This window comes from Protopterus annectens, chromosome 9.part0, assembly GCF_019279795.1.
Source record: "Protopterus annectens isolate FY-2018-M chromosome 9.part0, PAN1.0, whole genome shotgun sequence".
Lineage (NCBI taxonomy): Eukaryota > Metazoa > Chordata > Ceratodontiformes > Protopteridae > Protopterus > Protopterus annectens.
Window position 1 is genome coordinate 1,960,647,035 of NC_056743.1, and position 26,670 is coordinate 1,960,673,704.

The window sequence follows — 26,670 nt, forward strand, 5'->3', positions numbered from 1 at the left end:
TTGTTTGGAGCTTTTCTCCCCAGGCCTCCGCTGAAAACGGACATTTCTTTCCAGTCAGACCTCCCCGGTAAACAAATGTAAAATAAAATAAATAAATGTTGAAATTCAACCATTTAGCATTAGTACTGCCACTCTCTTTTCCACATATTACCCCAACAGATTATATCCCAGTATATTCCATTTTGTCACTGTATTCTTTGGTAAGTGTGTTTCTTGCAATGCTAGTGTTTCCCAACTTCCTGTCTGGATATCCCAGTACCCTTTCTGTTTTTACTATCTTGATTAAACCATTAATATTTCAAGAAGGTATTTTCAGTAAGCCAGACATTTTTATTTATAAAATGTCAGTTGTATCTGTCATTAAAAATCGCTTCCTATCATAAATGTGCTTCTCTTGCAGCCATATTGTTTTATACAGTTGTACTTCATTGTCACTGTTGCAGCTGTAATGCAACTGTAAATATGGAACTACTTTTATAATTCCCTGCTTATAGCATTGTTATGACTTAACCCAGGACATCTTGAAAAAATTGTCAAACCAGTTCACTTGCCAGTCAGTAAGTATTAAAATGAAAGTAAAACTAGGCTTTCCAACATAGCTGCACACTGATCAGCAGCTTAACTTCAGCCCTCCCAGTGTCAAACAAGAAACCAAAAGTCAGGGGCCATGAACTCTTGTCACTTTTAGTAAATTCAGTTACTAACTGACTAGTAAGTATACTGCCTTGATGCCAGCAAAGAAGAAACTAATAGAACCTGAAGGAAAATCAACACAAAAAGGTGAAAAGAAAACACGGACAGGGAAGAATCCTGCAGCTGTTAAGCAAAAACCAGGTCAAGCTCCAAATGTGGTGCAAGGCATGGCTTCCAGTAATCTAGATAAAAAATAAGTCAGATGTGCTCAGATCTGATTAAAATAATTGAAACACTGAAGGAGTATATCAACTCAAATAAAAGTCTGGAAAAATGGAAGAAACTTTAAACACATATTCAGATGGGCTTATAAAACTGCAAAAATCTGAGGTCAAAATGAAGAAAGGTCTGGCTGTGACTGTGAGATGTTCAAGAAGAGATGTTTCAAAAAATGGTAGAATTAGAAGACAGAGGGAGAATCTTGAGATTTTCTGCTGCAGCAGCGAAACTATATGGAACAGACCGTATTAATTTTATGAAAGTACAAATAAGTAAATGAACTGGTATTCCACAGCAGGATCCTTTAAGTGAAAAAGCACATCATGTGTATGCGCCAAAGATGGCCATGAGAAACATCCAAGACCTGTATTAGTAAACATGCAGTCCCACCAGCAGAAAAAGTTGATGTGACAAAAATGTGGCAAATGGGCAAAGTGTTAAAAGTAGGAGACAGTAAAGTGCTTGTGGAAAATGACTGCTCACTGTACACCAGGCAGAAAAAAAATGTATTCCAACAATCAGGGAATGTTGAAAGACAGATACAAGATTCAAGTTACTGTATGTCTTCAGAATATTTTTTTTTCCTGGAGGATCAAAATTAGTTTTTGATGTAGAACATGATAAAGAGGAAATACAAAAGTTTGTCCAACAGAAAGTGAGCCATCAAGCCAAAGACGACTGATAGTAAAGCACATAGAGAGACTTTGCCAGTGAAACCTTTTCCAGTTTTCCAAAGGAAAATACTTGAGACGGAGAAAAGAGCAGAAGCTAACCAGAAAAAACAGGAGTAGGGCCACGGTGGTGCAGCGGTTAGCATTGTCATCTCACAGCAAGAGGTTCTTCCATTCAATTCTCGGCTGGAGCGCCTTCTATGTGGAGTGTGCATTTCCTCCCCGTGGTCAAGTGACGTATAAAGACATGCAGGTAGGTGCATGCGTGAATGGGTGTGCCTTCTTTGAAGGTTGGGCGTCGGGCTGGCAACTCGTCACCGTAAAAATCCACTGCCAGTCATTAGCGGACAGGAGTTCTGCTGGCGACCCCTAACTGGGAAAAGCCGAAAGACATTACTTTTTACCTTGGAATTGAATCAGAATCTGGAGTTGGGAGATGGAGATGAACAATAAGAAGACCAGCAACACAGAAATTAGTAAATAAATGTGAGATTACAAAGCATCAATCACGTTTGTGAAATATGTCTTTACTAGAAAAAGTGGAAAGAGTGGACTTTTATTGACTTTGTTAAACTTGTAGGGAACTGAAAGGCATTTGCCTCATTTCATGTTGTTAATGTTTGGAAGGACACTAAGGTGAAGGAAAAGGGCAACTATAAGTAAAAATGTCTATTCTTAACAGTACTGCGGTGGTGGTGCTGCGGTAGCGTTGTCGCCTCATAGTAAGACGTCCTGTTCGATTCTCAGCTAGAGCGTCTTCTGTGTGGAGACATACGTGAATGGGCGTACCTTCCTTGAAGGTTTTGCGTCAGGGCTGGCAACTCGGCACGTAAAAATCTACTGCCAATCATTAGCGGACCGGAGTTCCGCTGTGGCGACCCCTAACCGGGAAAAGCCGAAAGATGCAACAACATTTCAATAAAACTTTTCATGATATAAAATCACATGTTTTATAGTAAAGTATTTATTTTATTGTATGTGATAAAGATACTAAAGTTAAATGATGTCTTTTCTTTCTTTCTTTCTTTCCTCTTTTTTAGTATTAAGAAATGTGGGCATTACAATGCAAAGAGAAATAAATGCTAGACAAGAGCCTGTTTATGTTAGCAGGCTGTTATGGTGGGTTGTTGAGGTGGGGGGTGGGGTGCAAAAATACACAGACTATTATATGTATTGCTGATATGTTTCCCTTACTTTTACTTTTATATAGCTGAATGGATGCAGACCCTTAGCTTAATCTAATAACATGTTTTAAGTGAAAACATTAAATAAGAAAAAGCTGAATATAATGAAAAGTTTTCCTTTAGCAGTAAATGTTTCAGCTTGTTTTTAGAAGCCTGCAGCAGAGCACTACATTTTTTCTTATGTTTCCATGGAGACAGTGATTATAGGGCAATAAAAACAGCCACATTACTGATTTCTTGAAGTCTAAAAGTTAATATTTTCTGAAAGCATTTTTTTTTTTTTACCTCTGGGAGCGAGTAAAGATAAAAACAATTAGTATCAGTAGGAAATTAGGCTGTGAGTAGCATACACTTTAACATGGATAATCTCAATATTAGGTTAGATAAGCCCTGTGTCTATAGCTGTTTGTTTGGGATAATTGTTCCTATTAGGAGGGTTAAACATCTTTAAATGAAGATACACACAGTTTTGCATGTTTGTATTAAGTTAACAGGTTATGGGATATGTATTTTTGTTTGAGGGTTTTCATTAAACAAACGTTTTGTAAAATGTGACATAGATTTAAATGGATTTGATTAGAAAAAACTGTATAAAAGATCAAATTGCCAAACATTAGTGGGCGCATGCATCACAAAAGCTGGAAGTAGACATTTAAAAAAGTTCCCGTACATAGGTGGGAATAGTGGTTTCTTATAATAAAAAAACTTTACATATTAACTTGGAATGTGAATTGTTTCAAAAATAAAGACAAAAAGGAAAGAATAATTGTGTTAAGAAATACAGAGTGAAAATAGCGATTCTAAAAAGACACATTTGGAAAGAACTAAGCATGTGAATTTGATAAAGAAAGGATTTTAGGATGGATATTCAGCAGAATATCAGGGAAAGAAAGGATTTCAGGATGGATATTCAGCAGAATATCAGGGACAGAAGAAAAGAGGAGTACTTGTAGTAATTGCTAGAGAAAGTCTATTAGTAATATAAGAGGAAAAAGATAATGCTAGAGTTGTGGTAGAAAGTGGCTACTGGCAATGGATGAGTGTTAACGCTGGCATGTGTTTATATTCCACCTAAAGCTGCTGTTATGGAGCTTAAGAAAAATTTGGGAAAATTCAACGTAAAGCAGGGAATATTACTTATACTTGGAGACCAGAATTTGATTTGCAGTAATGAGGCTGTATCTTGGAGAAAATAAAACAAAGCAGTGGAAATTTCTGAACAGATTTATGAAACTGTTTGGTATGGAAGACGTGAATTCTATAGTAGGAACTCAGAATTTACTTATTATTCACAAAGGTACAGTAACTGGGCTACAGTAGACAGAAATTGTATTTCACAGGAACATGTGCATTTAAGTGAGAGCTTTGACAGACATCCAGCAGCTATTTTAGATCATGTGCCAGTAATTAAGATAAAATGCAGGATAATGAAGTCAAAATGAGTCTCTGGCACTTCCCCTCATACCAGTTAAACAAAGAGTAATTTAAGGAGTGGGTAGTGGAAATTATTTGGAAGTTATTAGGAAACCTGGAAAGTACTCAAGAAGTTAGAGCTAGTGAGTGGGATAAAATGAAAGTGGAGTTTACACTAACAGTTATTCAGAGGGTCTGACAAAGACTAGCAGAATAAAGAACAAGAAGAGGTACAACTGCAGAGTGCTAAAGAAAAAAATAAGGGAGTATCTGCATAATATGCCTGCGTTTAGAAAGATTTTTTTTGATGATGCTAGAGCACAGAACCTTTTAGCACAATGAATTACACAACAGAAAGTTGGTCGGGTTGTTGCCAAACTTAAGGAGCCTATAACAAGAAAAATAACCAGAGGTCCTGCAGAGGTATTAGAGATATTTTGTGAACCTATGTATAAATCAGAGAAAAAGGGAAGTTAAGGAAAAGCAGAAATGGAAATAATTTATGGATGGCTTATATATGCCAAGGTTGTAGGTAGATGAGACTCAATCAACAGTTAAGACAGGATGGAGATGAGATAAAACAGTGATGTATAACCAATCTACAGGAAAGTCTCCAGGAGTAGGTGGTATTCCTGTGGAAGTTTGGAGGCATGGAGGGAAGAAAGTGTTACAAATCTGGAAGGTTTTGTTTCACAGTGTTTTAAAAGTTGGGAGAAATACCAACATAGTGGTAAAAAAGTTGTGGTGGCTGTAATACTTAAGACAGTCAGGTCCAGCTTCAGTTCAGTATTAAACCTTGATTATACAGTGTTTGCCTGTAATGGCTAAAAGAATGGCAAGTTGTTTCCAAAACTGATGGATATTGATCAGTGTGGTTTTGTGGAGGGGAAGCAAACGTTTGACCACATTAATAAAACAGTGATGATCCAGAGGGAAGAAGAATGTATGAAAATGCAGCTGTAGTTGGTGAATCTTGATGCAGAGAACGCCTTTGACAGAGTAAGCCGAAGCAGAGAAAGGGCTTGTTAAGTTTAATTCTGGTGGCTGCCAAAAAAAAGAATGACTAGAAAGTGGAAGTCAGACTCTAAATCAATTGTATTTTCATTTTTTGTGAAGTTATTTGATTTTATTGCGAGTCTAAACCAACCGTACTTGAAGTAGTGAATATTGTAACAGAGGAAAACAAGAACAGGAAGTGAGATCTTTAGAAAAGGGTGGGGACAAATTACATAGAAAACAATGGAAATTGCAGGAACATTACATGCAGAATAATGTTGTGGAGGAGGAATGAGAATCAGAAAAGGGAAGTGAACAATTTATGTTGTGTTGGATTGATTATATTGTATAGGCGAATATATGTGATGCATAATGTTGGTAAATGTGAACTTGTTAATATGGCTCGTTTACTTTTATATAAATGTTAAGTTGGCCTGCGTTGTAATAATTCAGTAAAGGTGTCCTTAAAAAAAAAAACAATGAAAGTAAAGCTTATTGTTATGGTGAGTATGCTGACACCACTGAGAAAAATGAGAGAAACTTAATGTTATGGTGAGCAGCATTCAAGGGCAGCACATCACTCTAAGGAAATAAGTACTTGAAATCACATTCAAGTATATTAGCAAATAGCCAGTGTATAGGGTCAAGTGTCATTTTAGCCTGGTATTCTAGAAAAAGTGTGTGTGTGGTCTGCCATTTGTGTGGCTTGCATTGTTTTGTGTGGTTACATTTTGCAGTCTTTGAATGTCTAATCATTGGGCCCATTAGCTATGTTAGCATGACATCGGAGATGAGTTTCTTTCTATGCCACCATCACTGAAGCACCAAAACTGCACAATGTGTCTGTGTTCATTGCATACCTCTGGTCATTTCTTTCCAGGTATTGATTCCCCAGGTGGCTTCCTAATTTATTGTAGAGAGCCTTTAGCCTAGACCTGCTTTGTATTTTTTTTTTTGTAATATGTTCCTTTTTTTAGCCAATGGCAGTATTGCTCAGTTCTTATAACATTGTTTTCAGTGGAACTTAATTCCTCTGCCTCAGTTTACAGTGGAACTTAATTCCTCTTCCTCAGTTTACAAATCAGATAAAACAAACATTACACTATAGTTATTACAGGTAACTGTTCTTTTAGTCATAGGAATATGCAACTGCAAGTATCCTCATTATGTGAAGGAGTATTGATGCTTACATGTGCATAGGTATACTTCTACGTAGGTATGCATAAGAAGATTTCAGAAAAAATTACTTTTCTCTCTGGAGATTGTTGGTTAACTTCACAGATGCACTGTTTCCACATCAAGTTTTGTTATGGAACTTCTTTCTAGGGACTGATACTCATTTTTAAGTATGTATTACAAGTGCTTTTATTGTGTTTTGAAGGATGCAGTTACTTATTTGTTTGTTTGACAGGCTAGGGCACTATTCTGACTTGTTTGTAAGAGCTGGAAAGAACACTTTGAATTTTTTTGTTTTATTACACTTTGAATCTGTACTAAGTAGGTATACCGTCTGTTGTTTGTTGCCAGTATGAGAGACAAAGGGTGACACACAATCATTTCAGGAAGCAAGCAGCAAGGTTTGGGAGGGATGACATGCAGAGAGTGAGAGAGTAGCTGTACTGCACAGAGAATGAGGAGCAGTAGATACTGGTTGTCAGTTGTCATGATGTGCTGATCTGTTTCAAGAACCAAAAATTTGACAATTGTTGTAACTTGCATTCATACTGGCTTCCAAAAAGGGGATGGCTGCATGTTAACCTTGTTGATGCACAAAGGTAATGGTGAACTTTTTAATTTCTTAGGGTCACCCATTTATGGAGAGTCTGCGAGAGAACAAACCTTTGTTGTGGAGCATCGTCCTCTCAGGATTGGCAATTATAATGCTTTTGACGGGGTCATCACCAGAGTTCAATGAGCAGTTTGCATTAGTGGACATTCCTGTGGAGGTAAGGACTTTAGAACACTGCTCTTATCAGATATAGTTTAATGCTAGTGTAAGTTGTAGTATTAAAAAAAAATAATTGTGTGTCTGTGTCATTTTTGTTAAGTAGACCAGGGCAGCATGCAGCATATTGTTAAAACTGTCTGAACTTTAAGATTACAAAAGTAAGGATCAGATAAATAACTATGCATTTTCAGGAATTTGCACAGTGATTTCGGGTGTGTGTGAGCACAATATGATTTGTAGTAGTGTTTCTACCAGAATTCATTAGTTACCAGGGAGATGATGTGTTTGCATGGTAGGTTAATGTGCTGTGATCTTTTTATCTGAGATTTACGTTTGTGTTTCTTAAATAGCTATTGGATTTCATGAATTTGGACAGTGATTGTGTGCGTGCATGCGCGCTCACAGTATGATTTCTAGTAGTATTTGTACCTAAATTCATTATTTGCCAGGAGATGCTGTGTTTGCATGATGGTTTAATGGGCCGTGATTGTTTTTTTATTTGATCCTTACATTTGTGTTCTTAAATAGCTACTGGATTTCATGAATTTGCAGTTATGTGTGTGTGTGTGTGTGTGTGTGTGTGTGTGTGTGTGTGTGTGTGTGTGTGTGTGTGTGTGAGCGTGCAGTATGATTTCTGGTAGTATTTGTACCTAAATTCATTATTTACCTGGGAGATGCTGTGTTTGATGGGTTAATGTGCAGTAATACAAAGCAGGTACCAATAGTGTCATCTCTTCTGACAAGGTCACTGTTGAAGGGGAAATTTCCTCTTATTCTGAGGTCCAGCAACTTCAGATTATAGATAAGAGGTTGCAGGGAGAGCTTTGCCATTTGCATGGGTGGCCATTTTTTTTGTACGATTTGACTCCTGTTTTGAACATGTTGTTTGTGATGAAATAGGATTCAAACATTAATATTTTTAATATAATTGTATGCAGATGTGCAGTCCTTTTGTGTGCGGCTGGTATACTTATGCATAATTCCTGATACTGAAATTAATTTTTTATTACATGAAATAAGGAATGCAAATGCAACTTAATTGACAGCCAGACTTTATTTCTTTAAGAATCTTCCTTCTTCCTGCCAGAAATTGTCTGAGAGATACACCTGTCAAGACCACCAGTCCCATGAACATCAGTACACCACTGTTTCACCATCATTCACACCTTCTTTGTCTTCTAGCCTGCAGGAACTTCCAAGGGTTCCTTTCCATGCTAGGGCAAACAACCCTGTCCCAGATAACGTATGTGTCCTGTGCAACCCCCCACCCCCAGGGTCCAGTGGGTTAGGAAAGGACCTTCTCCAACCCCAAAACCAAGGGTATACACAAGAAGGCAAAGTAGTAGATATGTCCCCATCCAAATATCTAGACCCCTCATCCTGTCCACTAGTGTAGTGCACCCTTACTGTGTCCCCATATTCTGCATTACATTTGTATGATAACAGAAAAAGATCATAAGACTGTCTGGTCTCCCATTTAACATTATAGCTCCTATCCATCCGTAGCATTCCCCTTTCTCTTTCTTTGTTTAGTAGTACTGGAGTACTGGATTCTTGTCTCCCACCCTCACTACTACCCAGATAGTGGTACCATACCTGACTCCCTCAGCGACCACCTTCCTATCTTCACTAGACGTCTTCCTTGTCCCTTACAAGTCACTCATAATTATATTATTACCCGATGTCATAGAAACTTTAACCCAGAAGCTTTCTCTGACACCCTAAAATCACTTAACTGTTACCCTTTAAAAACTCTACCTCTTGAAAATGCAATCCCTTACTTTAATACTACCTTCCTAAACCTTCTAGATACTCATGCTTCATTAAAAACCAAAAGAATAAAAAGGCAATCCACCCCCTGGTTAACTATAAACACCCTAACCACCATGCGACTTAGAGACAAAGCCTGGACACAATATCAAAAGAACAAATCTACATCTTCCCTCAACGAATACAAAACTCTTCGTAATTCAGTCAAAAAACTTATCTCTGCAGACCGTCGTAACTACTTCACCCGACTTCAAAGCAACCTCAGAACCAACCCTCAGAAGTTCTGGAGAGGTATAACTACCCTCTTAAAACCCGGGAACACAGAAAACCCAATCCCCTGCCCAAATATAGATGACACTGATCTTGCTACCCAATTCAATTCTTTCTTCATAGACTCTATTTCTAAACTTACCTCCTCTTTTTTAAATAACAGTCATTCCCCTACCTCCACTTCCCCTCAGACTTCTCCCCCTCAAACATCTCCCACTTCTCCTCTTCCTTCTCCCCCTTCAATTTCACCCACTTCTCCTCAGGCTTCTCCATCTCCACTTGCTCCCACTTCTCCTCATGCCTCTCCTCCCCCAACTTCTCCCACTCATTCCCCACCCCCACCATTCTTCATCAAACCCATTCCTACATCCACCATAAAAAGACTCCTGCAGAAACTAAAACCATGCACCAATGCCCCGGATAACATTCCCTCATACTTCCTCAGCATAGCTGCTGAAGCCATTGCCCTCCCTATCAGTATCCTAATTAACTGCTCAATCCAAGAAAGTATTGTTCCTCAAATATGGAAAAAAGCCTACATCATTCCACTGCATAAAGGTGGAACCAATACTAATATTACCAACTTCCGTCCCATTGCCATCCTTTCACCCATTTCAAAAGTCCTAGAGAAATGTATCCATCTTCAACTTCTTCCCCATCTCCTAGACAACAATCTACTAACTCCTACACAGCATGGATTCAGACCCCATCATAGTACTATGACTGCCCTCCTATCCTTCCTTGAAACTGTGAATAAAGCTAGAGATTCCAGCCTCACTGTATCTACCATCCTCCTCGATCTCTCTAAAGCCTTCGACACTATCTCTCATAACCTACTTCTTACTAAACTATCTAACCTAAACCTTTCTACCTCTTCCCTCTGTTGGTTTTCTAGCTATCTCTCCAATAGGCAACAAGCCGTCAAATGGAAAAAAGCCACCTCTTCCTTCCTCAACACCCCCACAGGTGTCCCACAAGGTTCTATTTTGGGCCCCCTCCTCTTCAACATTTTCATTAATGACTTTTTCCGCTCTATCCCCCTTGCAAACATTATTCAATACGCAGATGACTCCACAATCATCTGTGCTGCCTCATCCATCCCAACTCTTTTAAAACTCACTCAAGATGCCTTCTCCACCACAGAACAATGGATGAAAGATAACCATCTTGCTCTCAATGCTGCTAAAACTAAACTTATGATATTTACCCCCTCCAAAACTAATAACCTTGATAGAAATCTATTCTCCATCACCAGCCAAAATAACACATCTCTTGAGCTGGTATCTGATGCCAAACTGTTAGGGGTCCAAATCGATGACAAGCTCAAATTCAACTCCCATCTACTACAAAATATAAAAAACCCCACCAAAAACTAGGCATGCTCTACCGTCACAATCGGTTCCTCACCTCAACTACCAAAATTACTCTCTCTACCACATTTCTCCTTCCCTCCCTTCTCTATGGTGCCCCTCTTCTAACTAACCTACAATCTTCTCTAAAAACCAAACTGTCCTCTTGTTACAACAAAATAGCTAGATTCGCCACCAGTAATAAATCATCTACCCATCACTGTGTACCTCTCCACAAACTCAACTGGCTAGAGCTTCCCAACTACCTCTCCTACACTCAGCTCACCTATGCACATAAACTTATATTCCAGCCTTCCCTCTGTCCCTCTCTCTCTACTACCTTTAAAATGCATCAAACTCAAAGACTTCTAAGATCTAACAATCAAAACCTCATAGAAGTTTATAGACCCCTACACCCTCCAGGACACAACCTCCTGTCCTTCTCACTAGCACGCCTATGGAACTCCCCCCCCCCTCAATTCGTACAATTGCTAGCCTCTCATACTTTAAAAAATCACTACACTCCCATCTAACATCCTCATGGGAATGCTCCTGTTCACACCCTTCATAACCTACTCTCTACTCCCAACTCTTTTCCTCCTTCCTTTTACTCAATTCCCAGCCAGCAAATTCCTGCTTGCTTCTAGCATACAACTCCTTATTTGTACCTAGTAATTTTTACTAAAAAAACACATATATATACTACTTCTAACATTTAACCAGAAATTATAGAATGTTTTTCTTTATAATCCTCATGTAAACTATGTGTGGAACATTATCTTTGTATAATCTGTATGTAGAACTTAATCTCTGTATAATCATTATGTGGAGCTTTTCTCCCCAGGACTCCATTGAAAACGGGTTCTTTTGGCCCAATGGACTGTTAGGAAAAGGATGTTTAGTACACTGATGTGTAGGGTTGGGTTTAAGGGTAAAGTTAGGGTTAAAACAGTAGTAAGATGATGTAGGAGGGTAGAAGTTCATTGTGTGTGAACATGTAGTTTATACACAGCCTGAGAATTTCAAAGTGCCATAATTTTATTTAACTTGAAATTATATTGTCTTAATCTCTTCAGTAGTGGTAGCAATTTCTAGTTATGTTGCTTGTGTCTGCCCCCTCACTAACGGGTCATCAGTTACATTTGCAGCACCACTCAGTCCTTTAATGAGTTGTGCAACAGTTCAGTGGGACACCTTTGGTGTTGACTAAATAAATTAATACCAAACAGAAGTATAATCTGCTCCTTCTTTTCTCTTTTTTAAACAACATTTTATAACTACTATAACTAAAATAATTTCACATACTTATGCGCTTTCTCATCCTGAGCGTAACTGTATTCTTTTCAGGCTTCTTCTAAGTTGGCTGCACACTGAACACCATCTTGATTAGAGCTTTCCATTGTGAAAACTGCAGCTGTGAATGGGGAAATTCAGCGACTGGCTAGTAATTACACTGCCTGGATGCCAGCAAAATAGAAATCTGGAGAAAGTAATAGAAAATCAAACAAAAAAAAGGAAAAGAAACTCTGGCTGGAAAGAATTTTCCAGATGTTTACATTGCAGTTTTCGTACAGGAGGTGGATTCTGGTAATTTAGAGGAAAAGTAAATCAAACGTATTCAAGACATTTTTAAAATAAGTGAAATATGGAAAGAGTATATAAAGTAAAGTAGCAAAAGGCGGAAAGAAGTTGAAGCTTTAACTACCTATTCATATGATCTGATAAACCTGTAAAAAAGCAGAGGTTGCAGTGAAAAAGGCGCTATGGATATTAGACTTCTCTAGAAGAGCCGTCTAAGAAGAGAGTTAGAAGACAGAGCCTGCAGAGAAAACCTGAAATTTTTTACTGTACTTTAGAAACTGGAAGGAACAGATTGCATTAATTCAGTGAAAATACCCTTAAGCAACTGAACTGGTGTTTTACAGTGAGATTTTTGAACTGAGACTGCAAATCACATGTATGCTCTAAATCTTGTCGTAAAAGCAGCCAAGACCTGTATTACAAAGATACAATCATGCCAGCAGAAATAGCTGCTCCTGAACAATTTGTGGAAGGAGGGAAAAGTATTATAGACTGTGGACAGCAAAGTATTTGTGAAAAATGATTATCCACTTTACACTAGGCCAAAGAGAAGCAAAATTATCCCAGCAATCAGGAAAGGTCAAGAGACAGGTGTGAGATTCAAACTGTTTTATCCAGCTTTCTTAGGAATATTTTTTCCTGGAGGATTAAAGACATCTTTGGGTGCAGAACTGGCTAAGGAGGGGGCAAAAAGTTTAGCCAGTGAGTGCCTACTTCTCATTGGTCTGACAGTAACAAAACCCCTTCAGAGACTTTTCCCTTTTTGCAAAGAACAAAGCTCGAGTGATAAAAATGCATGGGAGCTGATTAGAAGAGCCTGGAGTGCCTTGGACTTGAAATAAAGACTGGTGTTGGGAGAAGGAGATGATCAGGATAACCAGCAACAATGTGAAATTCTTGACTAAATTAAAGACTACAAAGCGTCAGCACTATTAAATATAGAAATAGATGTAAAATGTCCCTTTTTGAGAAATGGCTAAAGAAAGACTGGAAATTTGTTGACCAAGTTAACAGGGCAGATGGACTGTAAAGTGTATACTCCCTTCTGTGCCATTAATGTTTAAAAAGGCAGTGAAGGGATTGAAGAAACCATAAATAAGAGTTTTTGTTTAAATATTTACATGAGACTTTCATGATGTAAATTGCATGTTTCATTATAAAGCAGTCTTGTAGTCCCTTGTATAATGTCCTGTGAGTGATATTTTTAAATGTGAGATGAGGGATATCTGATCAGGAATGTTATGTAAGTGTTATTAACGCAAGGAAGTAATCTTTCTTAGTTTTAGGGTAACCATGCTTTGCACTGTGTAATGGTAAGAAAGGCTGGACAGAAGAAGCAAGTCAAAGTTAATATATGATATTGGGCTGCTAGAGTGGGGATGTAAAACTGTATTGATCACAGTGTATGAAGAACTAAGATAATTTCCCTGTTTTTATGCATTTTGGATATCTAGAAAAATGTCCTTGGTTTAAGATATAGACTAGCTTTATTAAGCAAATAGACTTGAGAAATAAGATAAATGAAGAAAGGCATGGAAATGCTAGTTCTTTCTTGCATTTGCAAAGTCATTAACTATTCTTCCATTAATAAAGGTATTAAGTGGCACTTCCAATATGGTGGCACATTAACACCTTAATTTCAGTTCTCCCAGTGTGAAAACAGAAAATCAAAAGCGAGAGCCAGTAAACTCGTATTTTGTAATAACTTTCAATAACTGTCTAGGAAGTGCACTGCCTGGATGCCAGCAAAAAAAGAAATTCAGAGAACCTGAAAGAAACTCAGTTACAAAAGGTGAGGAAAAATCATTGACTGGGAAGAATTATTCAGCTGTTCTGCAAAATGCAGTGTAAACTTCAGCTTTGGTGCAAGACATGACTTCCAGTAACCTAGAGGAAAATAAGTCAAATGTACTCAGAGCTGATTAAAATAAATGAAACACTGAAGGAGTATGTCAACTCAAATAGCAAAAGACTGGAAAAATGGAGGAAGCTTTAAAAGGATATTCAGATGAGGTGATAAAACTTTAAAAATAAGAAGTTGAAATGAAGAAAAGGCTGTCTGGGATGTGAGGCTGCTAAAGAAGAAATATTTAAAAAAATAATAGAATTAGATGACTGAACACATAGGGAAAACTGAGATTTTCTGCTATACCAGAGAAGCTGGAAGGAACAGTCTGTATTAATTTTATGAAAGTACAAATAAGCAACTGGACTGGTATTCCACAGCAGGAATTGTTTATTGAAAGGTCACATTGTATGCATGCTCCAAACATAGTCATTAGAAAGTAACATAGACCTTTAGAAGTAAAGATGCAATCCTACCAGCAGAAGGAGTTGATTCTAACAAAACTGTGGCAGCAGGACAAAGTACTAAAAGTGGGGAGACAGTAGAGTGCTTGTGGAAAAAGATTACTCACTGTACACCAAGCAGAAGAGGGAGTACATTTATTCCACTATTTAGGGAATGTTAAGAAGCAAGTGTGAGATTCAACTGCTGTCTCCAGCTATTTTCAGAATATTCTTTCCTGGAGGGACAAAATCATTTTTCATGCAAAGCATGCTAAGGAGGAAATACAAAAGTGTGTCCAATAAAAAGTGAGTCATGAAACAGGAGATTCTCCTTCTTGTTCTTCTGTTAATAAAGATCACAGAGAGATTATGCCCATGAAACCTTTTCCAGTGTTTCAACAGAAAATGCTTGAAACAGAAAAAAGCACAAGAGTTGACTAGAAAGGGACTTCCAAAATGGCTGCACATTGAGTAACAGCTTAATTCTAGCTCTCCCAATGTTAAAAATTAAACTCAGCAGAGAAGGACAGTAGACTTGAGTAACTGGCTAGTAAGTACACTGGCTGGATGCCAGGAATAAAGAAATACAGCAGACCTGAAAAAAAAAGCAGCTACAAAAAGTGAAGAAGAAACATTGAGGAAGGTTCTGCAGCTGTTCAGCAAAAAGCAATGCAACCTTCAGACTTGACGTCTAGTAACCTACAGGAAGATATAAGACAACTGCACAAAGACCTGGTTAAAATAAACCAAACCAAACACATAGCAACATAAAATATCCAAAAAATACACTCAGAAGGCAGTCACTGGAAACAAACTCCAACTTTAATGGTGCTTCTAGTACCTCAGCAAACCGCCTTCAAGGAGTAACATAAGCCACCAGCCATTCACATTTTATGTCAAACTGCTCCAATTAAACAATCATCTCATCATGCTGTAATCTACTACAAGAACCTGCTTAAACAAACATGCCCTTAAAAAGGGGTAAAATATTTTTTCCATGTACAATAAGTTACAAAACGTCATATAAACAGTGTTATAACTTATACATTTAAATTTGCATCCAGAGTCATACCTTTAGGTTTTAAAGTATTATAATTTAGAATTAACCTGCTTTCCATTTTTAACAAACTAGCTAAAAAATACCCACCCCTAACAAGAAAAGATGTAGCCAACACATTAAAGAAATTAACATCAGAACTCCCATGTGCATTAATAAAGTGTTCAACTACTGGGCTATCCAAATTCCTATTTCTAATATGTCCCAGATGTTCAAGAATTCTAACTTTTACCATATGTTTTGTCTGTGCAACATACCACCTCACAAGAGTACAACCACACCCTACAAATATAAACCACCTCACAAGAAGCACATGAAAACCTTCCAATAGAACAAAATAATTTACCATTAATTTTTCTACCTGAAATGTTCTTAATCCTAGAACATACTTTACATCTTCCACAAGGGAAGGAACCCATATTAGCCCCCTGGAAAGAAACCTTAAAACCTAACAACTCCCTTAAATTTAAATACTTCTGGTAAGAAAATGTAATGTGAAGGGAACAAATGCTTTAGTTGCTCATCTTCACATACCACTATCCACAAATCTTTCACTGACCTCCTCAAAATATCAGAAAATGGGGAAAATCTGGTAACAAAAAACAATACTTTATCCTGCCTATCAGTTTCCTGATCTGAATGATGCCTTTTAAAACCATCATAACTATTATGTCTCCTACCCCAGCTGCTGCCCCTCCCTTAACACACTATCCTTAGTTTTTTTTTCAAACTAATATTAGAATAACCCCTTTGCAACAATTTTCGTTACACCTTCATGAACTCTTCCACCAATTTCTTATCAGAAGTATTCTCATAAATCCTTTTATATTCGCCCATAGGCAATGCTCCATAAGATGTGACGGGTGCATTCTACTAGCCTGTAAAAAATTAACTGCAGTAACCTTCACATGGGGTTTATGTTCTACCTTCAAATCTTCCTTAAAATAAAATTCCACATCCAGAAATTGTATATTCTTTCTATTCACAGTAAAAGTAAACTGCAACACCAATTCATTCTGGTTCAACTGATCAATAAATACAGAAAACTCATCCAAATACCCACTTCATATAAAAATTACATCATCAGTGTACTTGTCAGCCTGACCTAACCAAAAATCCCTCCCATCATACTCACAACTAGTCACACCTATACCAGCAACTCTGACCCCACCTCCAGCCTACAGCTAACCTTCCACCTCCACTAACATGATTCGACACACTGTACCTATACTCATTACTTACACTCTTCTTGCAGACATTACACCTTACCAAAACACCATTATTCTCCCACCAAACAACGTCCACTGTACAACTACAATCACCACCATATATGACACACCCTCTCACTACTCATGCACCTCAAACAAAAAATACATCCCAATGCACAACCCACATAATCTATCACCTCCACCACACAAACAAAAAGCATCCCTAAAACTTTACAAATTAATCCTCCGCCCACATTATCTATCACCCATTACACCCAAAGAAAAAGTTACCCCAAAACTTAAACTAATCCTCTCATTAATAAAGCTGATGTCCTCAGCTATAACAAAACCTGCCCTCAGCGATGGCATCCACCCAAACCCTGGTCCCTACAACTCCTCCACTGAAAATTGGTATAATAACCTCACCTTCTGTCAAATTACATCCAATAGAAAGCCAACTGACCTCCTTATCCTAAGCCTAGATATCAGAAGTATAACCAGTAAAATCCAAAAACTCCACGCTAACATACTTTTTTTTTAATAGTATTTTATTATTTCACGTAGAAGGTATCAAACCGTGAGTGAATAGATATGCAAAAGATCAGATACAGTACAACCATAGTTAGAAGTTCTTTCTTAACATTGTATAACCTTCTAAATAAAAACTATATATATATATATATATATATATATAATATATATATATATATATATATATATATATATATATATATATATATATGTACACATGCTGCTACTGCAAACTTAAAATAAAAAAGGGGAGCAGGTTGCCCTCAGTCGGCCTGAATAACAAAATCTTGGGTCCTGCGTCGGTTGCTATCTCCTCTTCCATGACGTCGGGTAGTCAAGGGTATAAAACATGCAGCCGACGCCATTTTAATCAGTCTTTTTTGCCATGCGGTGCCCGAAGCAGAAGCAGTTAGTAAGTGCCGGTCGGCCGACTCCTGAAATTTTCATTTTCGAGTTTCAAAACCGAAGTCTTCAAACTAAAGCGAAGTACCTCGTTGGGGAAACTTTTTCTTGCTCCTTACCGATGTCAGTAAAAGTTAATAATTGTATTACTTGTGGGAAGCAAATACCTCATAAGGATTTTCATTTGTACTGTATTCTTTGCCTAGGCCCTGACCACAACATGCCTTGCTGTCGGTTTTGTACTAAATTTAACCAATGCACTGTTAAGCGTTGGTATATTTTTGCTTCTAAATACTTTGGTTCAAGATTTAACTATCCTGAAATGTCGTCGGTTAGCAATCCGACTACCGGAATTCACAAAAAACGCAAAGAAAGACAGAGACAGACTGTCGAGGTCCAAAACCGATGAAGCTTCTCCTAAGCCAGTCGCCGGTACTCAGTGAGGTGCTTTCACAGCCCCTGATGCCCGCTACATTTGAGCCACAGGCCTCTATCGAGACCCATTCGGAGTCCGGTATGCCGCGAGATTCTTCAAATATTAAACCCACGGGATGTCTCTCCCTTGGATGGGTCCGGAGCCGCTGAGCAGGCACCGGTTTCTGAGGTTGTTTTCAGGCTTAAAGATTTGTATATTAAACCAATGCCATTATCAAAACCAACTACTTTGTCTAAAAAACTGACACATGAGCCACGTGCTCAGGCCCGTATGCCTAAAAAACAAATGATCAAAATGGCTGAGGATTTAATTACCTTGATCAGGGGTTCCCAACCCCCTCCTGCTAAGAGGCCTAGGCAAGGCACTGATTATGAATCTTCAGATCAGGTTTCCATTTCTTCTGATTCCTCTTCTGATCAGGAATTTTCTATCCCCCCTTATGAGAACTCTGATGCAGAAGAATCCATTCCTTCTGCTTCTCCTCCTGAGGATTTTTCTTTTGAAGAGACTTTGCATACCTTAAGGGAACATTTTCACTGGGAGAGTCAGGACTTTTCAGAATCCAAAAAGAGGCTTAGGGATTTTCTTCTTCTTCCTCAGCATAGGCCTTTGGCCTATACCTCCTGTTTTAGACATTGTTGATGATGTTTTCTCAGAATCCAGCATGGCTCCTGATTCCCTGCCTCCGGCGCCTGGTAAGCCAGACAGATATTACAGGGTTCCTGACTCACACAAGTTTCTTTTCAAAAATCATACTGCTGACCCTGAAACTATTTTTCAGGGTTCCAAGGGTGCTAAGGCTTCTACAGCTAAAAATCCTACCCCTTCTGATAGCGACTCCAGGGCGCTGGATAGATGGGGTAAGAAGGTTTATACGTCTGCAACCCTGGCAATCAGAGCTTTAAACTGTCAATTTCATATGCTTAAATATCAATGGCATGTCATGGGCTTACTGAAACAGAAAATGGTGTTGATTTCTGATTGTTTGGAAAATAGAGTTACAGGAGTTATTGCATTCAGCTGAACAAGTTGGAAAGCATACTTTGCAATGTGGTTTTGATTCCTTGGAGACCTCTTCCAGGGCCACCATAACTGGATCTGTGATAAGAAGGCATGCTTGGCTCAAGGAGCAAAATCTGCCTGATCATGTTAAAGCTAAATTGTTGGATGCTCCTTTACAGCAGGACAGTCTGTTTGGTAATAAGGCAGAAGAAGTTTTAAAAAAGATGGAAGACAAAGCTAAATCTATGCAAACTGTAAAAGATTTCTTGCAAGTGCAGCCACCCAGGTTCAGTAGGCACTGGCCTACTAAGAATTGGTCCTTTCCAGTACCCAACAGAGCCACTCAGGGCAAACCTAGACACTCCAAAGGCTCAAGGTTTCAGTCACAAGGATCTTACAGGACAAACCAGTGGGGTGCCTCCACCTCCAAATCAGGAAGTAGCAAAGCACCGCCATGTGGTAAACAGTCTCAATGACTTTCCTCTGCCATTTCCAAGCACTTATCTTTTGGCAGCCCCTTTGGGGGGAAAACTAGCACTTCATGCTCAAAATTGGCATCTAATTACCCAGGACAAATGGTCTTAAATATAGTATCCCAGGGGTACAGATTTCATTTTCACACATTGCCAATTCCAAACGGATGGCCAGACTTGCCCCCAAATCAGTGGGCAGAGGCCCAGAAACAAGTCATGTCTCTCATGGATATGGGGGCTATTCAACCAGTGCCAGAAAAGGAAAAAGGACAAGGTTTTTATTCAAGACTTTTCCTGGTACCCAGAAAAGACAAATCATGGCGTCCAATTCTGGACTTACCATTCTAAATACTTTCCTGGTCATTCCAAAATTCAAGATGCTGACTCTACAACAGCTACTGCCTATGCTAGGCAATAATGCCTGGTTGGTAACTCTAGACTTAAAAGAGGCTTACCTGCATATCCCAATCAGGGAATCTTGCAGAAGATACCTCCGCTTCAAAGCAGGCTATTTGCATTGCCAGTTCTCTGCACTGCCCTTTGGCTTATCTACTGCGCCCAGGGTCTTCACAAAGTGCCTGGCACCAGTAATTGCATTTTGCAGACAAACATTCAAATTTATCCTTATCTGGATGATTGTCTAATTCAGGCAGAGGACGAGGACACTCTTCTACAACATCTGGCATTTGTAAAAAGGCTTCTAACATGCCTAGGGTACACCATAAACAAAAGGAAATCACAACTGGTACCCTCTCAAATAATTACATTCCTGGGTGCAAGCTTGAATACAACTGCCCAGATGGCTTACCTCACGCCAGACAAACAAATTCATTTGATAACATACTTCAAACAAGTGGCCACAAAAACCCAGCTATCTGCAAGACAAATTCTGCAGGCTTTGGGGTTCATGGCATCCTGCATTCTACTAATTCCATATGCAAGACTGCATATGAGGAAACTTCAGTGATACCTAAAAAGCTTATGGAGTTAACATTGTCACAGCCTGGAAACAATGATTCCTCTCATTCCTTGCCCGCAACAGGAGTTCCTTTGGTGGGCAGAGGGCTGTCACCAAAACAAGGGACTGTCATTCATTCTACCCCCTGCCACCCAAACCCTGACTACAGATGCATCAGACTATGCTTGGGGGGCCCATCTGGCAGGGAGATGCATTCAGGGCGAATGGAGCTCAAATCAACTGCACCTGCATATCAACCGGAAAGAAATGCTAGCTGTACAGAATGCTCTGACAGCCTTCAAGGACTTCCTTCATCCAGGACAACTACTGATAAAGACGGACAACACCACAGTTATGTGGTACATAAACAAGCAGGGGGGTACCCACTCCTACCCCCCTTTGCAGACGAGACATGGCCTTGTGGAACACAGCCTTGACTTACCAAATACATCTACAAGCTCAGTTCCTGCCAGGAAAGCAAAATACTCTGGCAGACGACCTAAGCAGAAATCTTATGGGCCCACATGAATGGAAACTGGATCCACAAATCTTCATGTTGACACGAAAATGGGGGAGCCCAGACATAGGTCTATTTGCCTCTCCCCAAAACTACCAGTTGGACAAATTCTGCACAAGAACTCGTCACAAAAAGGCTTAGAAAGTGGATGCTCTATCCTTCAGCTGGAAAAACCTATCAGTCTATGACTTTCCCCCTCTGCCTCTGCTCTCCAAGGTTTCACTAAAAGTCAGACAGGAAAAACCAAAAATGATTCTGATTGCTCCGGACTGGCCTCGCCAATTCTGGTACCCGCTTCTAAGGAATATGTCACACCTTCCTCCGTGGTACTTGCCTCAGACACCTCATCTTTTGTCTCAGCAGAACTATTAAATTCTGCACACTCAGCTCCAAACTCTAAATCTTGCAGCAGGGCTAATCAACTAATTTCACCAATCACATCTCTCAGTAAACCTGTGATGGATGTCATTTTGGAGGCTAGAAGGCCTAGTACTAGAAAATCTTATGCTGATAAATGGAAGAGATTCTGTGCCTGGAACCAAGCACAAGGAATAAACACAGCAATGCCCAGTATTCCTCAGATTTTGCAATACTTAACTGAGATGCTTCACAAGGGCCTATAAATGTCCATGCCTCTGCCATCTCGGCTCATTACAACACAGAGCCTCCTCTCTTTTCTCATCCCCTGCTAAAGCAGTACCTCAGAGGAGCCAAAAATTTGAGACCTCCCAAGAGAGCACTGACTCCTGCATGGGACCTCAATTTTATGCTGGAAAAACTCACCCTACCTCCTTTTGAACTAGCTGCTACTGCAGACATAAAATTTCTTTCTTGGAAGACAGCCTTTCTTTTAGCAGTCACTTCAGCTAGAAGGATTTCAGAACTACAGGCTCTAATGGCAGTGGAACCTTTCATTATCTTTTATCCGGACAGGGTGGCCCTCAGGACCAATCCTTGTTTTATGCCGAAGGTGGTATCCAGTGTGGCTCTTAACCAGACCATTCATCTGCTAACTTTTTTCCCAAGTCTGCAGAACAAGGGGGAGCTGATTCTGCATTCATTGGATGTACACAAGCAACTAAGATTCTAAGATTAAACAGGACACAATCTCTAAGAAAGTCTGAGCAACTACTGGTGGCATTTGCTGCAGGAACAGAGGGGAAGGCTATATCAAAGCAGACTATTTCAAAATGGACAAGCCATTGTATTTGTTTCTGTTACATGCACCATGGTAAACCTGTCCCCAAGGGGATCAGATCCCATTCCACCAGGGCTGCATCTACTTCTGCAACGTTTCTCAGAGAGATTCCTACCGGAGATATTCTAGAAGCTGCTACTTGAAGCTCAATTCATACGTTCACAAAACATTACCATTTGTCTCTGTTTTCTAAATCCAGGGCAGGCTTTGCCACTGCTGTCCTGCAGGGCCTTATAGCTGCTCCTAATGCTATATAGTTCCATCCTCCCATCCATAGCTTTGGGATTCAACCCAAACTTAATGACTGCAACAGTGAAACACGAAGAACATAGTACAGTTGTGTACACTTACCATAAATGTAGATGTTCAAGTGCATTCACTGTTGCAGTCAGGGTTACCCACCCGCCAGCCCCCTTTCTTCTCTATTATTATACCTCTTCTTTCCTTCACTATGCTCAAAAGCCTTTGTGGTGTATTTGCTTTTAGTTGGAGGTAAATGTTTTGTGTTCTAAAATACATGCATATATATATATATATATATATATATATATATATATATATATATATTTGCTCCCCATTTGGGGGGGGCACCTGACATCTGGGGCAAGAAAAACTGATTAAAATGGCGTCTGCTACATGTTTTGTACCCCTGACGACCTGACATCATGGAAGAGGAGACAGCAACTGATGCAGGACCCAAGACTTTGTTATTCAGGCCGACTGAGGGTAACCTGCCAGCAGATTACCCAAATGTAATGACTGCAACAGTGAATACACTCTAACATCTACATTTATGGTAAGTGTACACAATTGTACTATCACAACTTAGTGAAAACAATGCTTAAGATGGTACGTATAGTAATTCTATTGACATCTAATTCAATGCGTTAATAATATGACATCGGGTTTTCTGATTAGTTAACCAAATCTCCCAAAATGAGGTCAAGGATAAGTTTCCAATATTTTTGGTAATATGCTTGCTTATTATGGTTATTAGCAAAGAGTTTATGCACAGAAATGTATTTTATTGCTAGATTCCTGAATCCCTACCAAGATAATTTAGTGCGGTCCAGCCAGTTTTTGGTTATATAGTATTTGATCAACAAACAAAGGGTAATGAGGACATGTTATTTCAGTTTAGGTATTCTAAGATCTGTGATATTAAGGACCGGTGTTTCCATTTTTTCTAATCTTATTTTGAGTGAGCACCAAAGTTTATGGGTGTGTTTGCAGAACCATAGAATATGTAAGAGATCCACATGCGGAAAGAAGTAACATGGACACGATGAGGAAATATTAGAGTTGAATTTATTTAATGTGTAGGGAGTCAAGTAGGTGTTATTATTAATCATTAACTGTGTGTATACTAGTTTTTTAAAAGGGGATAGCTTAATAGCTGATTCTATTGCCTTAAGTTTCTGATCTTCCCTAAAATCAATTCCATGTTGGTCCCAATAGCTAGAAAACAATAGTGCATTTTGGTATTTAGAGGCCATAACTAATTTATAGGTATTTGATAATATATTTTTTTCCTTTAGTTAAGCTTTCACTTATATTAACTGCAGAAACTATATCTTCCTCAGCGTTTGATTCATCAATACTTAATGTTGCTATAAATTCCCTGATCTGATGCAGAATAAGTGTATTTATGACCTAGGCTTAGTACAATTCTCAATTCCTGTAACGATTTCTCTTTATGCTTATGAATATCCCAGACAGTATATTCTTTGATTAACGGATAATTTGATAGATTTATCATTTTATTATTTAGTCTAATGTTGGGGTTCATATGTATTGGTTGAAGAAGGGGGAGTGTTTTATCGAGTCCAATGTAATTTATTAGTTCTTGAAATATCTTAACTCTTTGCTTCAAAATAATGTTTATACTAGAGGTTCTTAAATTTGTTGGAGACAAGAAAGGGAAGGCTTTAGGGCTGAAGTTGTCTTTTCTCAGATAATTATGCCATATTTTAATCCATAAGGGGGTCCATGTGTCTTTCTTCAGGCTAAAGTTTGAGATTAAGATAACTCTGCTTGCCGATATGATCCAGTAATACAGTCAGAAATCTGGCAAACGTAACCCCCTTTTTTCCTGTTGGGTAAATTAACTTTTGATAACTTATCCTAACTGATTTAGGAAACCATATGAATTTGGCTAGTTCTTTATTGATTTTTTGAAAGAAATTATTTGGAATGGTCAAATTTGAGGTGTTAAATTGGTATAAGAGTTTGGGTAGTACATTCATCCTGATAATTGCTGCTTTAGATAGTAAAGTTAAATTTAACTGTTGCCATCTGTGGAGATCTTGCTGGATATTTGTCCATATCTTTATAAAATTGTTTTGGTACATGGATGAATAGTTATGCTCATAGTTTATTCCTAAGTATTTGAAAGAGTATTCTATTTTGAAAGGAAATTCAGAGAGTAGATATTCTTTTTGATGTAAAGGATTAATGGGAAAAATAAGAGATTTCTTTTGATTAACTTTGTAATTCGAGATTCTTGAAAATGTGTCTATTGTATTAATTTTTTTTTAATCTGAGCTCAAGATAAATATTTAAATCATCTGCATATGCATATAGGCCAATTCTGATACTCATGATTCTAGGGATAGACTGAAATGTAGCTTGGGATATGTATAGCAAAAAAGGCTCAATATATAGGTTAAAGAGTAGGGGGAAAGAGGACATCCCTGTCTAGTTCCATTTAATATTCTGATAGGTTTTGATAAGGTTTTATTAATGTATAGGTAAGTAAAAGATTTATTATATAGGGTTTTGATCAGACTAATAAACTCCTTAGGGATGTTACATTCAGCCATAGCTGCAAATAGAAAGTTCCAACTTACTCTGTTGAAGGCTTTACAGGCATCAAGTATCAGTCCGTATCTCGTTTTTTTTTTCATTTCTGGTGAGATGTATCATAGCTTCTAAAGTGTTGTCCCAAGTCTGCCTATTTGACTTAAACCCTGCTTGCTCGTGAGAGATTATATAAGGCATAACTTTTTTCAGTCTGTCCACTGAAATCGAATTTAAAATTTTAATATCTACATTAATTAAAGAATTTGGTGTATAATTATGTGGGCTAGACCTGTCTAAGTTACTTTTAGGAATAAAGATAATTTTAGAGCTATTTAGGTAGTAATTGGATATACCATTCATTATGATATAGCTATATACTTTTAGAAGAATGGGTGATACTTTTTGGTTAAAAGATTTATAGAATTCTGAATTATATCCTTCTGGACCTGGTGCCTTACCTAATTTAAGTTTCCCTATAGTATCCATTATCTCTTGTTGATTGATAGGGACATTTAGAATCTCTGTACGAGTTTCTTTTAATTTGGGAAAAGTGAGATTATTGAAAAACCTTGTGAGTTCTTCCGAGGCAGGCTGTTGAGTATCTTTCCCATATAGTTCTGAATAAATTTGGTGAAATAATTCTATTATTTGGTAATCTGTTTTATAGGTTTTATCTTGATGTTGAATTAACAGGATCCTAGCTGATTCTTGTCTTCTTGTTTGCAATTATTCTAGCCAGTATTTTCAGTGATAATTGTGCCCATTCTGAGTATTTAGCTGTGCATCTTAATTCATGGAGGGAATAATTGTGTTGGTGCTGTTCAAACAACTGTCTTTCCGTATTATTCATTGCTTTCTCAATATCAGGGTTTGGTTTAAGCTGAAGGTTTCTTTCCAGAATTTTCAATTCAGTCACTAATTTATTTTCTTCTTCTTTTGACAATCTTTTATAATATGTGGCTTTCTGAATTAGTATCCCCTCATTTGAGCTTTACAAGCTGCCCTTTGGACATCATATGGGATATTGGTGTTTTCCATGTTCTTTTCCAGATCCATTAAGATATCCAATAATTCTTGAACAACATCTGGTTTATATAATAAATTGTTATTTAAGGACCAATTGTAGTTATCGATCTTTTTAACTATTTTATCAGGGGAAGTTATTTTTAGAGTGGTTTTTGAATAATCTGATAGATGTCTCTCTTCGGAGAGGTATTTCATATCACCCTCTGCTGGTGTCTCTGAAATGAGGAAGAACTCTGTCCTTGACCAGGAATTTTGGCATTTAGAGTAGTATGGTTATAGGTTTTCTTTCTTCTGACCTTCCCCAAATGAAATAGGATCTAATAAGCATAAGTCAGCCATAAATTTTCTCAGGGCAATTGACACTTGTACGTTTTGTGAGAGTGGGTTACTAGTATGGTCAGCACTTGGGTCTATAACTGCATTCCAATCCCCACCCACTACATAGTCATGATCAGGGAACTTACATAGGATATTATATATTTCTAGGATGAAGTCTTGTTGTTTCTGACATGGTCCATAAACATTAAGGAATAAGGTTGGTTTACTTTTGGATGAATCTGCGTCTATAAAATAGCACCATCTACCATTTTTTTCATCCAAATTGTGGTCTGATATTGATTGCTGGAATGATTTTTTAATTATAGTCGCTACTCCCCTGGAGTTAGTGTTATCCCCAG

General features: G+C 38.2%; 1 protein-coding gene across 1 annotated transcript in view; it reads left to right on the forward strand.

Annotated features, from left to right (window-relative positions):
• The window catches only part of ATP13A1 (ATPase 13A1), a 1,617,817-nt gene that overhangs the window by 1,439,876 nt on the left and 151,271 nt on the right, over nucleotides 1-26,670 (forward strand). Inside the window, exon 25 of the mRNA XM_044084778.1 lies at nucleotides 6,979-7,122. Within this exon, the coding sequence (XP_043940713.1) occupies nucleotides 6,979-7,122 (144 nt within the window). The remainder of the gene's footprint in view (nucleotides 1-6,978; nucleotides 7,123-26,670) is intronic.